The 16,831-nt window shown below is 39.0% G+C and overlaps 1 protein-coding gene across 2 annotated transcripts in view; it reads left to right on the forward strand.

Annotated features, from left to right (window-relative positions):
- Positions 1-16,831, forward strand: part of epha6 (eph receptor A6) — a 77,568-nt gene that overhangs the window by 37,777 nt on the left and 22,960 nt on the right. For both annotated transcript variants that reach the window (XM_006780317.3, XM_006780315.3), the window contains 2 exons: positions 11,123-11,278; positions 11,907-12,257. In XM_006780317.3, the coding sequence (XP_006780380.1) occupies positions 11,123-11,278; positions 11,907-12,257 (507 nt within the window). The remainder of the gene's footprint in view (positions 1-11,122; positions 11,279-11,906; positions 12,258-16,831) is intronic.

The raw sequence follows: 16,831 nt of genomic DNA on the forward strand, positions 1-16,831 counted from the left end.
TCTATAAATAAAAAAAAAAAGAAATAGGAAGGCTGAGCATTTACCAAAAGCAGTACCCTCCTGTGTGTTGTCTTTGCTTCGACTGGGCCTTTTCCCATCTCTGCAGCGGATGCATGAACATGAAACGAATATTGATCTTATTATCAGATTGTCTGAAGGAAAACAAGAGCATTTCCCAAAATGGGTGTTCCTCTTAGACTCACGCATCTACTGTAGGGTCCCTAGTGAAGGAAACCAGTGTTGTTTTTTTCTTTGCTGCGGTTGTTGCTGTGGTCAGAAACGTCAGGTTATTTCTATCAGGGATGGTCTACTGTGGAAATCTGAAACAGCAACAGCGTCAGCGAACTTACCGTTAGGGTTTAAAGTGGTGATGAGTAGAAACAACGCATAATGGCATGATAATTAATGATTTATGACCAATCACCCTCCAACCCCTCATCAATAATTTCCATAGGTCCGTCAGAGCATATGCAGTAATGAAGCTGTGCACTTTGCTTGGAGTTGCAGGAAGTTTAGGCATGAACTTGCGATGACTTCTGCTTTCTCCTCGTTTTCATTTTGGAACACTGCTTCAAAGGGTACTGTGATCAAAGCTGTCTGAGAGGCAGCATGGGGAAAGAGCAAAAGAGGGAGAGAGAGGGGGAGAGAGAGAGAGCGAGGGCGAGAGAGAGAGAGAGAGAGAGAGAGAGAGAATAGGGAAAGCCCCAGCCTCCCAAATATAAGCAGAGCTCTGCACTAACACGTCCATCTTTCCCTCCCAGCTGCCTAAACAAAGGCATCAGCGCTTATCAAAAGCTGCTTTCCACCCCAATAGCATTCTGCCAGACTGTTCTGACATCTCAATCGAGTGTTTTATTATTCTATTCCTTTCATTCGTTGTCAGCCACAAGAGGATTACTCAGAGATAGGCTGGTTATATCATGACCTAGATAAGGCAACATCATAGTGCTAATGCTATTTGTTCCACATCCTTTCGTCACAGCAGCATATTCATAAAGAGGCAGTGAATTGTGGGTGAAGCTAATAGAGATGTCTTTTCAGATTTCATGTGAATCAGAGTCGATATGCAGACGAAACCAGAAACCCGCCAGTAGGATAAGTGATTAGTCTCAGAAGCCGAGAAATGAAAATATTATGGTTTCAGCAAAATCTTCTTAATTTTCTTAAAAATGCATTGCATTTTTTAATTAAACTCCACCTAATCCAGCACAGCTTTCCTCTTTTTGAATAAAGTTAATGGTAAAGATGCAAATGAAGCAATTTAGGAGCAACATGTTGAAGTTGCTCAGTCTCTATTTTTGTTGCTTTCTGTCTTTTGCCCCTTACCCTGACCATGCCACAGAGCTACAGGCTTTGACAGTAGGTTGCTCACTGATGACTTCCAGCCTGAAGTTGTGACCTTTAAATTTGAGTAAAATGGAATAGGAAATGAGGAATCAATACATCTCTTAGGTGTGTCTGAGTGTTTGTGCCCCTCTTCTGTCCATTAAGGACTGTGTTTACTCTGGCCTGTAACGCAGCGCAGACGAGAGCATCACTCATTCTCTGTGAACTTCCTATCTGCATATCAAAGCTGAGAGTCCAGGGTAAACATACTCTCCAGCTCCATCTGTTTCTGACAACGTAAAGCCAAGAGAAAACTTCCAACCCCACACATCCAAACATCTCAAAATCTCTTGGTTGGTACGTCATTACATTCCTGCAAGTGTGCAGATGTTGCACTTCACCAAGCTACAGTAGGTTACCTGCTGAAACTTCAACAGTTGATGTGTTTTGAATAACTGTGGATAGCTTCTCTTATTAATGTTTTATGAAACGAATCAAGATGTATAATTCATTGTAGCAATGAAACCACAGAGAGCTATCACCTAATGTTGAATTTCACCTTATCTTAAATCTGTATGTCAGCAGATTCCAGCTCAATGTTTGGTTTTACTTACTGTCCTTATTAGCAGTAATTTCAGCAGGCCAGCAGCAAAACGAATGGCACTTTAGGATCCACAGCTATCATCTGATGATAGCCTGTGGGGACAGCGGCCATTATTTCGGGAATTTTTATGGAGCCAGTTGTCAAGGTTTCACCCAAAGTACTCAAATGCAGGACACAGTCGAAACAGTTTTAATGAAAAGAAGTCAGGAAGAAATAACAACAGTGAATGATCAGAGGTCAGTCTTCAAGCTGGGATTCTGATCAGGTAAGTAATTTCAGGTAAGTTGTTACTCTGGAATTTAACATTCAGAGGCAAATTTTCCAAGTGGAATAATACTCAGGTACTGTAAGTTTCTTCAGGTAAGTGCAAACAGGAATTGGCGATCCTCTCATCTTTCTTCAGAGTTAGGGTTGCAGTACTTGGAGCTCCACTGCTAGCAAGCTTTCAACAGCAGTTGGCGTAAGAGCAGGTCAAGCAGGTATTCGGGTAAGTATTAGAGACCAGTCGGTGACCTCTTGGCAACCACCTGTTGCTAAAATGTATTTTCCCCAGCTGGCAAAAAACTGGTACAAAAAACAAGGCTTTGTCATTGCTGTGGTCGCTAGCATATTGGTTGCTGTCATAGTTTGAATTGAAGTGACGGACGTGTCTACAAACACGGCCCAGCTGCTCTCCAAACTGTGAAAAGTGCAACTCAAACAGGAAACAGGGATAGTTTCCCTTCAGCGTAAAATTTGTGCACTTTGAAACATGTTGGCTACAGCAGTGAGACACAAGTTTTACTTTGAACCTTGCCTGTTTCCAATTTGTGAGCACTTTCTTAAATTTACAGACAAAAATTAAAACATGAAACTACAGGTAACCATGGAAATCTGCTACCAACAAAAGTAACTTTCTTTGCAACCTATTTGATCCAGTAAAGCCAGCATCCTCCAGGAACCATTGTCAACCAGTTGGGGAATACACATCTCCCTAGTAACCAGTAGCTATATCATATCCAAAATGGCTGACAACTTTTGACTAAGTTGTGCATGATGTAATGTGAGAAACCTCAGTAGCCTAATATCACCCATGCTTATTCTCTACAGGGGAGGACCATCACAGTCCGTGCTCTGGTCGCTTATTACAGATAAGGATAAATAAAACTATCATCAGTTTATTTACCTACATGCAACAAAGCCTGCTCCACAGTGTTTGGCCAGTACTTCTCAGGCTGCCAATGGACTTTAAAAAGCACATTATGCGTATGTCTTGATGTGCTGCCACTAGGGGGAAGGAGAATGCCAATCTGTTTTCTTTTTCTTTACTTAAAACTGAAAATATTGGGATTTTTTTTCAGCTATTGAACAACTTTTAAATACAAAATCCAGTAACTGAGATTTTCACAGACTTTTTTGATCCATTTATTAGTAGCTTACTAAGCAAAGGGTGGTCTCACTCCCACGTCACATATTAAAGCTTTGTGTGTACCTCTTGATGTTACATTGCAAAACACTTGGTCTCCTATGAGCTCAAATTGTGGTCATAAATATTTTGTACTTGTAAATCAGTTTTGTACTTGTAAATCAGGATTTGTATGTGTAAAAAGAATTTGTGTGTGTGTGTGTGTGTGTGTGTAAAAAAGATTTGTATGGGTAAAAGGAATATGTGTGTGTGCGTAAAAAAGATTTGTGTGTGGACTTAGCCAAAAAATACACGTGAAACTCTGCACTCAAGTTTCAAGTTACAAGTACGAATTGTGACCCTATTTTTCTTCCTTTCATCTGATTGGCCAATGTCATGTCAATCACAAATTTAACTATCCAATCAGAGAACAGATGGGTTTGGCTATTGGAGGGGTGCTTTATGGAGCTCCAGGTCCTTGAAGGGAATAAATGCCCTTTTACATGCCAGCCCAGCGTTTTCCTTCATCACCACAAAGGAAAACAGTCTGTGGTGGTCTCAGTTTGGTGATTTTTGTGTCACAGGTTTATGTGCTTAATACAAGGACCTCCAGAGCTTTTCAACAGTGCTGCGGACCTGGGGGGGGGCTATGTTGTGGAAATGACAGTCTTCACTGGTGGGGATAGTTACAAAGCTTTCTTCGTTATGAATTAGTGATGCATGTTTTTATTGAGCATTTGAAGATAAAGAAAAACAGAAACTCTTGCAGAGGACATAAAATCAGAGACAGAAACGACAAGGAGCAGGTGCATCTAGTACAGGTAGAGCTGCTGCAAAACCCCACAGAGCTCAGCAGCCAGCACAACAAATTCTGGATCCTTGGCCTTTAGTTAGCAGTTAGCATTAGCAGCACATGCTGCGTCCGATGTGAAAGGACCTTTATTTTTTTTTTTCCATATATTTTTATTGAAATTTTTTATAGTACAATACAAACAAATGTTGAACACCCTCTCATTCACACATCCATACATACATCAAACCTGCCTACATCACATTCAAATGTAGAAATGAGCATAGTTCTCACAGTAATACAAAAATACAATGGGATAGGATAGACAAGATTGAAAGGACCTTTATGCTGCGCACTGTGACTCACAGTCATGGTCCTGGGTCAGCCCTGACTTTGTGTTAAACTAATCCTAAAGTAATAATGGTATTTCTAACCACTGATATACCACAACTTTATCCTTTCAGCAGCTGCTGAAAGTTAGGGGACCTAGCTTCTATCGGATATTTATATAGAGATCCTCCAGCTTCAAAATGTATTACCCTTCAAGGACCTGCAGTTCAAAAAAGCGCCCCTCCAACAGCCAAACCCATCTGTTCTCTGATTGGATAGTTAAGTTGTGATTGACATGATATTGGCCAATCAGATGAAAGGAAGAAAAATAGGGTCAAAATTCGTACTTGTAACTTGAAACTTGAGTGCAGAGTTTAACATGTATTTTTTGGCTGAGTCCACACACAAATCTTTTTACGCACACACAAATTCTTTTTACACATACAAATCCTGATTTACAAGTACAAAACTGATTTACAAGTACAAAATATTTATGACCACAATTTGAGCCCATAGTCTCCCTTCAGTGTAATTTTTCATTGTGCAGGATAGTCCCGTAGAGAGTGTAGACAAATGTTCTTTTGGGCAAACCTTTTTTCCCCCGTGGGTTCCCGCTCTTTGTTTTGGCCAGTTTTTTATTTTGGGGTTATTTTTACATTTCTGAGTCTGCCTTCTGTTGATGTATTATTATTATTCCTTATACTGACCTGATGATTGTTATTCTCTCTGATCTGAAGAGGCCAATCACAACACTTGTGTGCTGCATTGATCCAACATTATTACATTTCTCTGGAGGTGCACGTCAGGCTACCAGTGGGGTTCAGAGGGGTTTGCTATTACTTTGTAGGTTACGACATAGATTTCCTGCTGAAGCATAAAGTGGCCAATAAATGTGAGAATGTACTGTTAAATGGGGAAAAAAGAAGCATATTATTACTTTTAATGAAAAATACATGACATGAAGGAAGATTACATGACAAAATCCCCCCCAAAAAGTGGTAGCAAACAAATAGCATTACTTTATATATGTGTGTGTGTGTGTGTGTGTGTGTGTGTGTGTGTGTGTGTGTGTGTGTGTTTGGAATGTTTTTTTCTGACTTTTGGACAGAAATATCAGTATGAGTATTGTAATTGCTTTTTGGTGGTGATCTTCCTAGCTTATACTAGAAAGCAGGGAGCAGCTGGAATTTCAAATGAATCAGTGTGTTTGTTGCCTTTGGCAGGACCTCTGCGTGGAAAGAAGGTAATATCCAGATGAAGGTGCCTCAAAAATTGAAGCTGGGTGACAAATTACTCTTCTCATTAGGACCTAAGCAGCAATGTGATTTTGGCAAGGATTTCCGCCTGGATGTCAATCTTTCATCTCATCTTCTTTACATCCAAATTTATGCTCATTTCTGTCCACCTATTTATCCATAGAGTTTTTTCACGCCTCTTCTTTTGTTACATAGTCTTTTGCTTAACTATGCATCACCTGTCATTCAAAGTTTAATTAAAAGCTTTCAACATTGCTACTTAAAGAAATATGGTAACATTTGATTACCTGGTTTCAAGAAAAAATCTATTAGATTGAAAACGACAATCATTTTTGTTAATCAGGAGAGGATTTGGTTTAATGGTTATCATTTTTTTAAGTTTGCATCATTCACTGTTGGTCAAATTACAGTACGTGGCAAGATAGCTGCACAGCACTTTTCCTCTCTCAGTTCTTGGATTGATTCCAAAGTAAATCCTCAAAGTAGTAAAATATATTCAAAAGCAACATAATTATTGACTTTTCTGCAGCTTTCTTCATTGGAGAATTCAGTTTTTGAGTTGCAAGGTATTTTTCTTGGAATTTGCTTGAAGTCATAGAGGGAAAAATAGCAACAAAATAGCAGGACTCAGTAGCCCTGCAGTGTCATATATATATAATATGTATGCAGAATGGGGAGAAAGTAGCAGATCCTCACTCTCGGCAGCTCTATCCTTGTTAGAGGCAGGTTATATAGCAGCTTATGTAACTAAAGTTCAAACTATGTGATCTTACTCAAATGCACCTTGGTAGTTGTGCTTACCATCTCACCTCATGTGTTTTATGTCCACACAGTGACTGATCTTTTTGTTACCTGGTGATTCAAATGGAAAAATTATAAGTTGATTTAAAAACTGTCCTTCACAGATCACAATCAGATTTATTTTAACCAAGGATGTTACACATACAAGGACACTTTAGTTGATGGTGTTTCCAATATATACAGTCCTGTGAAAAACTAAATATGCCCTAATTGAATAGAACCAACAATAACTTTAATAATGTTCTGTATGTGTCAGTCTTTCACATCATTGTAGAGGAATTCTGGACCACTCCTCTTCACAATGTTGCTTCACTTCTTTGAGATTAGTGGACGTTTGTTTATGCACAGCTTTCTTATATTTTGCAATATAGCCAAACATCTCCACTCCCAAAGGACATTGTACCAGAGGTCTTGCAGTTTGCAAACCTAAGCCATGTTCTTTGTAGATAGAAGATGCTTTGTCTTGGCAGCTCTAACAAACAGGCCTCACTTGTTTAGTCTTAGTTTTTGTTATACTGTCATGAACTTTAACATGCTAACTGAGGCATTCAGAGTGTTAAATGTAGCTCTTCTTGGTAGTTTCTCTAAGAATTGCATGGTCTAACCTTGTGGCTAAATTCTCATCCACTCCTAGGAAGGCATTGTGTTAATACACACCTGAATGCTCCAAGTCAGCAAACTTTCAAAGCTTTCTAGAGTTGCTCACACTCGCGGTTGATCAATTAATCGAGTTCATCTGATTACCAGCAACTGGGTGTTTAGAAAAGTCTAAACAATATATGTTATATATGGATTTATTATACACAGAGTAGGCTTACTGCCAACCACAAACAGATAAAATATAAGACAAACACATGCGTAAAGAATTAGACTGGTGCAGCACAACGATTATGCATTATGTGTGGAATATAATGTTGTGTACATGTAGAACACAGTCATTGTAGATTCAGAGCAGAATGCAATAACTACCTAGACTACCTAATAATAAATATTTGGCATAGGAACAACTTAGTTGTTTATGAGGATAATGGCAGTGGGAAAGAAGCTGTTTCTGAGTCTGGTTGTTTTGGTGTAGGTGGATCTGTCACACCTGCCAGAGGGGAAGAGTTGAAAAAGTTGTGTCCAGAGTGTGAGGAATCTCTGATCATGTTTGCTGCCTGCTCGCTGGTTCTTGAGGCGTTCTGGAGGCTGGACAAGAGGACGCCAGTTATTTTCTCTACATTCTTTAGAGTTTATAATAGCGCTAGCAGTACTAGGTAGTCATACTAACCTGTTTTGTGTCTGAAGCAGACTGCGCACGACACACTTGATGACCGAAGTGTAGAACTTGATCAGTAGCTCCTATTATAGGCCATCCCTCGTCAGCTGAAAGGACGTCAACTGTTGGGACTTTTTGAATAGAGTTGGTGTTGGGCTCCCACTTCCGGACCTGACAGATAATAGTGAACAGGAACTTGAAAGACTCCACACTTGGCACAGGGTTGTTTGAGCCGAAAATGTCAAGTTGTAGTGTGTCTGGGGTGTTTTGATAAACATTTATGTGATATACTCATAAAAGTGACTATTTTCTATGCTAGTTCTACTATTTTACATGCCAGACTTGGCAGAGGTACCAACTCTGGCATGGTATCCCTGCCAGGCTTACACTGGCAGGGATACTATGATACAATTTCAGTTTTCTTTGGAAGAAGAAATGGATTTTATCCCACACTCACAAAAAATACCACTCTGAAGATCAGTGTTTAGTTAGATCAGTTTCTCCGTTCGGTGAACAGGATGGGGGAGGTGTATTTAAAAGAGTCCAAGTTATCTTCTCTTTACATTAATTTTCCAAGATTATGTGACAGACTGCAGTTTTTCTTGTCTTATCTAGTGTAATAATATCAGTGAGAAAGTTTCTAGCACTAGGTTGACTAAAGTAGCAGCAATCTAGCTTGAGGGAGGAAGTTTCTTTCTCAGTCACACAGTACTCTCTTGAGTATTAAAAAGCTGATGTATGTAGATCCTGGAGAAACTGCATGAACAGATTTGGTTTCACTGCAAAAATGACTTTCATGAAACATTGTATCTTAGCATTACTATATACACACACAAAAATAATTGAATATAATTGATTTCAAACAGTAATAATCCTCCATCAGTCATCCTGTGTACAGCACTGGGGACTGTGTCACAGCAGGACATCATTTATCACGCTTATGATAAAAAAAAGGCTAGCGTCAATAGAGAATTTAAAGTGGTAGTGTATTTCAATGGAGGCATTAATGCATTAGACAATATATGAAGATGATGTGATTACAGAAAAATAAAGTCAGTTAACTACTATGGATTTTTGCTTACTTACAGAAAATATATGAAGATATTAAAATGAAGCTGAAATTATATAAACCTTCTGGCTTGATTGAATTTCTCAGTGTATATTTGCTATTTCTTTAATTATTATTCCACCCACAAGTATATATATTCTCACGAAAGAAAGAAAAAATCACTCAACTCAACTGCAATAAAATGGCAATAAAATCATCCACAAATTCCCAGAATATTAAATAACTGCACTATTAATGCTTTATTCTTCTGTGCCAAGATAAGTCTGGGGAAAAGGAGGCAATCTGCAATGGTTTTTCCATCTTCTGATAAGCCTCGAGGGAAAAGAGCAACGAAGAAGACGAGAGATGGGAAAAGAAAAAAATACATTGGAATAAAGATGAAAAACAAGAATAGGTGAAAATTGTTGCAGAGCATAACAGTTCGGGGGGGGGGGGGGGGGGGGGGGGGGGAGAAAAATTGAAAAGATAAGGAAAGGAGAGTTGTGTGAGTTGATGGAAAGAAAGAAATGGGCAAGTAACACTGGAGGTAAAGTGAAACAGTGTAAGGATGGAAAACTGCAAATACCCGGTCAGCAGAATGGACTGTGTAAGTGGATTGAGATTTCAGCAGGAAGCAGGTTGTATTAACATTTTATTAATGAATTATTTGTATGTTAATTGCTCCTCTTTTACCTACTTGCAAGACTACAAAGTGACCTTAAACTGGGTTAAACCTGCTGATTAAAACAAATTGCTGCCAAAAATCGTTATGTAGCCTTTAGCTACTACTCTTTTTTTGTCAATTTGAAGGACTTGAGCAAAAAATATGGTCACTGGCCACTTTGTTAGGTACACCTGTTCAACTGCAAGTTAAGGAAAATATCATCTCAGGAAGTCAGCGCATTTAAGTATATAAACATGGTCATGACAGTGTGGAAGAATTATTATTTAAGTGACTTTGAGTGTGACATGATTGTTGGTGCCAGATGAGTTGGTCTGAACATTTCAAAAGCTACTAATCTACTGGGATTTTCCCAGTCTCTAGAGTTTTTATAGGGAATAGTTTAAAAAAGAGAAAATAGTGAGCAGTAGCTGATGAAAAAGCCTTGCTTAACTCAAATAACCTCTCAGTATAACTGAGGTGAGCAGAAAAGCATTTCTGACCACACGACACGTCAAATTTGAAGCAGATGGTCGGCAGCAGCAGAAGTCCACACTGGATGCCACTGCTGTTATCTAAGAACAGAAAACTGAGGCTACAATTCACACTGACAAAATAACAGTAGATTGAAAAAAATGTTGCCTAGTCTAATGAGTCTCAGTTTGAGTTGTAACATTCAGATGGTGGAGTCAGAATTTAGTGTAAACAGCACAGTGAGTGCATGGTGTTCTTGCATTGTTTAGTTTTGAAATATTTCTCTGATATTCAGTCATCTAACAAACGTCTACCTACAGTAACTCTCATCTTCATTTGCCAGGAGTACTGTTCACCATCAGCCACTGTGTTGCATGAAAAACATTCAGAATAATATCTGGATTAATTAGTGCTAAGCTTAATCACGGATAGGACATGTTTCTGGATTTCTCTGTGTCTTCTCACAGTCTGAAGACATAATTACGACTCACCTTTAGCCCATTTTCCGCTGGGATAAGCTCCCGCCTCTTGTAACATTGTGATTAAGAAAATAGATGAATGGACTGTATCAGCATGTGTTTTACTTTGTGTGCTAATGTGTTTTTAAACAACATATTGTCATATGCAGTGCTTAACAAATTTATTAGACCACTGCCCAATGTAAGGTTTGTCACAACTGCCCTAAATTAACAGTACTGGCAATTACCAAATATATCTAGATTTATAAAAATGCATTAAACATTGTTGTTGTTGTTGTTATTTACTTGAAGTACTGATTCAATTGAATTGTGACATGAATTGAGTTTATTTGCCTGATAAATAATAACATATTTATTTGGTTAGTTTCGTACAAGTTTTTGACAGATTTCTATGAAGCTTGCGTTTTCTTGTTTTTATGACAGGTGGCCTAATAAACCTTGTAAGCTCAGCATGTGGGTTGTGTGATTTTGTGATTCTCTATTCTATAAAAAAGAAATGGCTTTACAGGTGTGTGCCATTTCTTAGAAGGGCCACTTTACGGGGCATGTGGCTTAGTGAGCTAATAAGAAGGTGACAGATAGTACCTCGGGAAATAAGGTCAGACCACAGGTGAGGAGCGAAGCAGCTGGAGTTTCGATTAAGAGTATGTGCGCTGATGGAAATGCAGTTGCATAAGGAGCACTCACCCTTTGCATCTCTTTTTTCTCCAGCTTGCAAGCCTGGCTTCTTTAAGGCGTATGCTGGAAACACTAAATGCTCCAAGTGTCCTCTACACAGCTCTAGCCATGACCAGGCGGCCACCATCTGTCACTGTGATAAAGGCTTCTACAGGGCTCTCAAAGACCCCACTACTATGGCTTGTACAAGTTAGTAGAAAGCTACAAAACCTTTCGTCTCTCTCCTGCTTGCAGAAATCCAATTTTGTGACTGCTGTGCCAACATTCACCCCATCGTTTCTGTTTTTTTTTATAGTTTCGTTTTGCTGTTTAAGTTTTAACAGTGTGATTGAGTCACATTTAAATTTATGCTCACCAAGTTTGGACATTTCTGAGCGGTGTATCGATGAAACTGACAAGTAGGATGCTGGAATGAAACACTCTTACACTCTGAGAGCTATCCTCTCACACGCCTACATGCAGATATTTGAAGATACACTCAAACAGCTCAGATTTTTTTTATTGTACAGGTGTGAAAACTGAAAAAAACCCTGAAGTTTTAGCCGGGAAATTGACACAAGTTGCTGGAATGAAGCCGGAAATTTTGAAAGCCAACCACCCACACACTTGCTGTACCTACACACTGAACACACATGCTAAGGAATAAAAATATGCTCAGCGTGCTAACTTGTCAGATTATGGTGATCATGTGCCAAACATTGCTTCATATTCAAGGTCGCATAAGTGTCCTGGAGAATATCCATCTCAAAAAGTGACAAGTGCAGTCGGCAAAAAAAAAAAAATGTCTGTCTCCAAATACTTTTCTTCTCTCTTTCAGGGCCTCCATCAGCTCCCAGGAACCTGGTCTCACTCATCAATGACACAGCTCTCTTCTTGCAGTGGATGCCTCCCAGTGATACAGGAGGCAGAAAGGACATCACTTACAACATACTGTGCCAGCGCTGTGGTGGGAGTGACAGCAGCAGTGCTGTGACACAGTGTGAGCCGTGTGAGCCTGACCTGCACTTTATCCCACGGCCACTTGGCATTACTGGCACCTCTGTAGCAATACTGGACTTTGCAATGCACGCTAATTACACCTTCCACGTTGAGGCTGTGAACGGGGTCTCTGGGCTGGGTATGACCGCACGCTCGCTGGCAAATGTGACCGTCACGACACACCAAGCTGGTAAGTCCTGTTCACTCAGGTGGTCTTTCATTTTGTTTTCCAGTTCTGGTTGTTTTGCTTTTTTCAAATGGTGGTGGTAATAATAGCAAGCAGATGTAACCCTACCTGCAAATAGGATCTGTATTAATACAGTTTATTTATTGAGAAAGCATATTGATGAATTTATTAATAATTTCATAAGAGATTAAACAGAATTGATGATGGATTATAATCATCTTATCTTAAAGACCTCATACTACCGTATCACTACAATAGAGCCCTTCACTCCCAGACTGCAGGCTTACTCGTGATTCTTGAGTGTATTTAAAAGTAGAATGGGAGGCAGAGCCTTCAGCTTTCATGCCCTTCTCAGGGGTAAAAGGCAGAGTACGCTTTGGACTGGCCGCCAGTCTGTCGCAGGGCTAACACAGAGAGACGGACACCCATTCACACTCAGATTCACAACTATCGTCAATTTAGAATCACCAGTTAACCTAACAATGTCTCTGTACAGTGAGAGAAAGCTGGGGCACCAGAAAAAACCCACACATGCACAAGAAGAAGATTTAAACCAGGCCTCAGGATGACCAGTGTATTCAAACCCAGGACCTTCTTGCTGTGAAGCAGCAGAGCTAACCCCTGCTGCTCACTGCTCATTTTCTCATTTTTTGAGTTATATATAAATAAATATCAATCCCCATCACATTTACATAATTGTAATTATTCTTGACCAATAATACACTGTGGTTAGACAGGAACTAATACTTACTTCATGAATATTGTTTTTTGCATTGCAGTTTAGGTTATTCATTACAGTAATGAGGAAGGGGATATACTTTCCTCTTTCCTGGGGACCCTGAGACCTCTTAAGTCTCCATCACTCCCTCCAGCTTAATGCGTCAATAAATGGAACGCACTCCTGACCTTTGAATTGCTGACAGAGTCAGTGTGACCTGAACCTATTCCTAATTAGTGAAACCCAGCAGACCTGGGGTCAACTAGATCTACAAGTTCACAAAGGAACATCGTCTCAGGCTTGAATTAGTAAAAAATAAGAGACCTGAAATTCAGCTTTAACCTTAAACTTCAAGGTCGGGAATAGTGATGAAATAATTGATGGAGAAGGTTGAGATGAAGGAAGGGAAGCAGGTGGATTAATAAATTATGCTTGGATGTATGTGCACGTTTCCTCCCCTTTCAGCATGCGTATGAAGTTTGTATTGAGATTAAATCCTGATGAGAACTAGAGTCGTACTCAGTGATCTCAGTTATCGGCAGCTCAAACGAGACAATGAGGAGCTGCGAGTGTCTGTGCTAAATCATAGTTGTCATTGTTGTAATACTGCTTTGACATTTATTTAAGTATTTAAACCATGAAGAGTGAATGATGAAGATATTTGAAGCTTGGGAAATGTAAACAACATATAACTGGATGTAAGAATCTTTTAAAGGCTGATCCCTTTCCCGTGGTCACTCACATCAAAATTCCAGCACAATATTTGCCCGAATGTTGATTAAATGTATTTAATGTTTACCCAAATGTTGATTAAATATGTATCTAATGAACTCAAGTAAACGCTAAAGCCCTCTAAATATTTCACAACTCATTATTCATGAGCTGCTTGATCAAAATACTGATGACTTTGCACCAAAACTATCAAACTGATGAGCTTAAATAAATGATAAGTTATGAAAATGGAAGAGTGTGACTCCTTAAACTAAAGCGATGCAATCAAGAGTTGATGACACCGTTGCTTCTGAGAAAGAAGAAATGCTCTTGGTTGCACAGCGGTGGTGCAAAGAGAAGCTTTTATTTCATAAACTCTTGTCTGCAAAGAACAGACTGCAAAAACCAACAGTAAGCCCGTCTTGTTTAGTCTCTCATTACTCTTTGAACTGATAATTAGTGACAGCTGCTTTGACCTGTCGCAGCCTCTGCTGGGTTAAACATGACCATCACTGCTGGCCGAACCATGTCCTTAACGTTCTGAACTCTGATCTTTTTTTAATGACAAAGAGTCCGGACAGACGTAATCACTGGTGTGGGCATGTAACTTTTCAGATTCACACGCTGTAATTTTTACTCCAGTGAAATGCTTGCAGTGTAGTGCAGCTCAGGGTCACCTCTAAGAACACTTATTCATATTTGGCTGTGAAAAATAACCTAGAACTGCAATGGTTGGAAATCTGAAAGACAAACGTGATAAAATTTTAAAATAAAACAAAAAATAGGGTTTTTGTGCACACAATGCTTAATCTTTACATTGAGGTGTTTTCAGTCCCATCACCACATATAAAGCGAAGCATCCAGCCATGCAGTCTGTCTTTGCAAACATTTGTCCTAACTCAGTGTCCTATAATAGGTTGCCATTAGTTCAGCCCCTTCTAGATATTCCACCATCAGCTGTAAGTGGTATTATTTCAAAGTGGAAGCCTTTAGGAGCCACAGCAGCTCAACTAATAAGCAGCAGATCACATAAAGTTACTGAGCAGGGTCACTGAGTGCTGAGTCTCATAGAGCGTAAAAGTCACCAACGCTCTGCTGACTCAATAACTGCAGAGCTCCAAACCTCCTCTGGTGATGGGCGCTTCATGGCATGGGTTTCCATGGCCAAGCAGGTCCTGTATGTGTGATACGTAGGCAGCCTGGTGCATGAATGGAAGTAGAATTCAGCAATTGTGTAAAATAGTACATTTAAACAATCATTGATAAAAACACTAATTAAATTTTAGCATTAAAAAAATGTTTTGATTAAAGAGCTTGCACATAGTGGTTGATTAACCATTACAGAACATAAATAAATTGATAATTAACAATACTGTTAATTTAGGGCAGCTGAATGAAAATGAGTGAATATGATTCAGACTACTTGAATATGCTGAAAGGTTATTATGATTTTTTTTTTGGCCTATGGCCCCCAAATCACTCTTTAACCATTTAAATGATTCATGAATTGTCAAAATCTTGACCAATAATGTTCTTTTAATTGATAAATTGGCTAATCTTTATATTATATAATAGTGATCATGCGCATCATGATTTCAATTTAATAAAACAGAAAGTAAAGTAGTAATTGAATTAATTCTACTCCTTTTTCATTTTTTAAAAGTAGGCTTAGGAAAAAATCTAAACCTGTTAAAAAAATATGCATCATTATTTTAACATCTCAAGTTCAATTATCACCAAAGTATGGTGATTCATTTCCTGGGAAATGCCTGAATAAATTCCACATTTCACAGTAGTCTGTTCAATACTTGTTGAGCCTGTTCAGTCTGGACCAAAGTGGCGAGCCGGCCAATCAACCAGCTCATTAGGGTGACTCTTCAAACTGTGATCCAGATAAAAATTTTAAAACCTGTGCCCATGTGTAGAATTTGCTGGCTTCCTATGTCAAAAGCAGTGAGATGCAGTGAGAATGAAGCAGCATTAATGATGAAGTGACAACAAGGAGTCCAGACAGTTATAAGATCATATTTATGCTCCTGATCATTAAGAAAATACTTCGCAGTCATTCCTCATAATTCTCTTTACAGGGAGAAATAATGTGTCAAGGTTTTTATTTTTACAAACTGAAATGTGTGCTGATGGGCTGTCATCATACCATGCAAACCAGATGTCAGGTGTGTATGTGTCATGCCTGGCACCCATCTCTCTGGCAAAGGCAGAAAGCCCAGTGGGAGGAAGTTGGAATGCAAAAATAATCTCCATAGCAGAAGAGAAGCAGCCTGTGGGGATGTTCCCATTAGGATGTTTAGAGTGGATTAACTTGTCAAACTGCCTTTCCTCAGTAGACATACTGTACACACACACCGAGCCAGGAACACACACACAAACAAGCAGGCAAGCAAATTCATACAAATAAGACATTTGCACACATGTATCCCCCACACTTTTACATGGTGTGCTGGTCATTTCCTCAGCTCGTTCCTGTTATTTCATCTGCATTTTCTTGTATTACTCCTCTGAAAAGAAACCAGAAATACTCACTTTTCTTTGATCATTGATTGATACAGCACATATACCGTAGCTCTGTTACGGAGATTACAGCAGTTTCTTTGTTGTGGTTTGGATAAATAAAAGTGATCCTGTTCTGCATATTTTACATCACAAATGGGCAAAGATTTAAAAATAAGAAATATATTCACTAAAAGATTGAATTATTGAATCTGTGCAATGACACGTTTGCTTGAGTCAGCAGCTGATTCACAGCATCACATGGAGTTTTTTTTATGCAAATTTAAATGAACAAGCAATAAGTCATTGTGAGACTAATAAAGGTATATAAAATCAAATCAAATAAACATGTGACATTTAATATAAGCCACTTTAGTAGGGTCCCTTTAATAATAGTGTGTTGGAAGCTGCCTTCAGAAGTGCCTTAATTCTTCATGGTTTATATTCAATAAGGTGCTGGAAGGTGATCCTCTGGGATTTTTGGTCTATTTTTAGCTTGAGATTTGTCAGCTGTGTATTCATGATGAGGACGCGGTCAGCAACATTACTCGGTACGCCAAGAAAATATCCCCCACACCATTGCACCACCAGCAGCCTAAGCTTCTGATACAAGGCAGAATGTATTTATGTTTTCTTTATA

The sequence above is a fragment of the Neolamprologus brichardi genome, chromosome 1, assembly GCF_056152115.1.
Source record: "Neolamprologus brichardi isolate AB-2024 chromosome 1, ASM5615211v1, whole genome shotgun sequence".
In the NCBI taxonomy this organism is placed as follows: Eukaryota; Metazoa; Chordata; class Actinopteri; order Cichliformes; family Cichlidae; genus Neolamprologus; species Neolamprologus brichardi.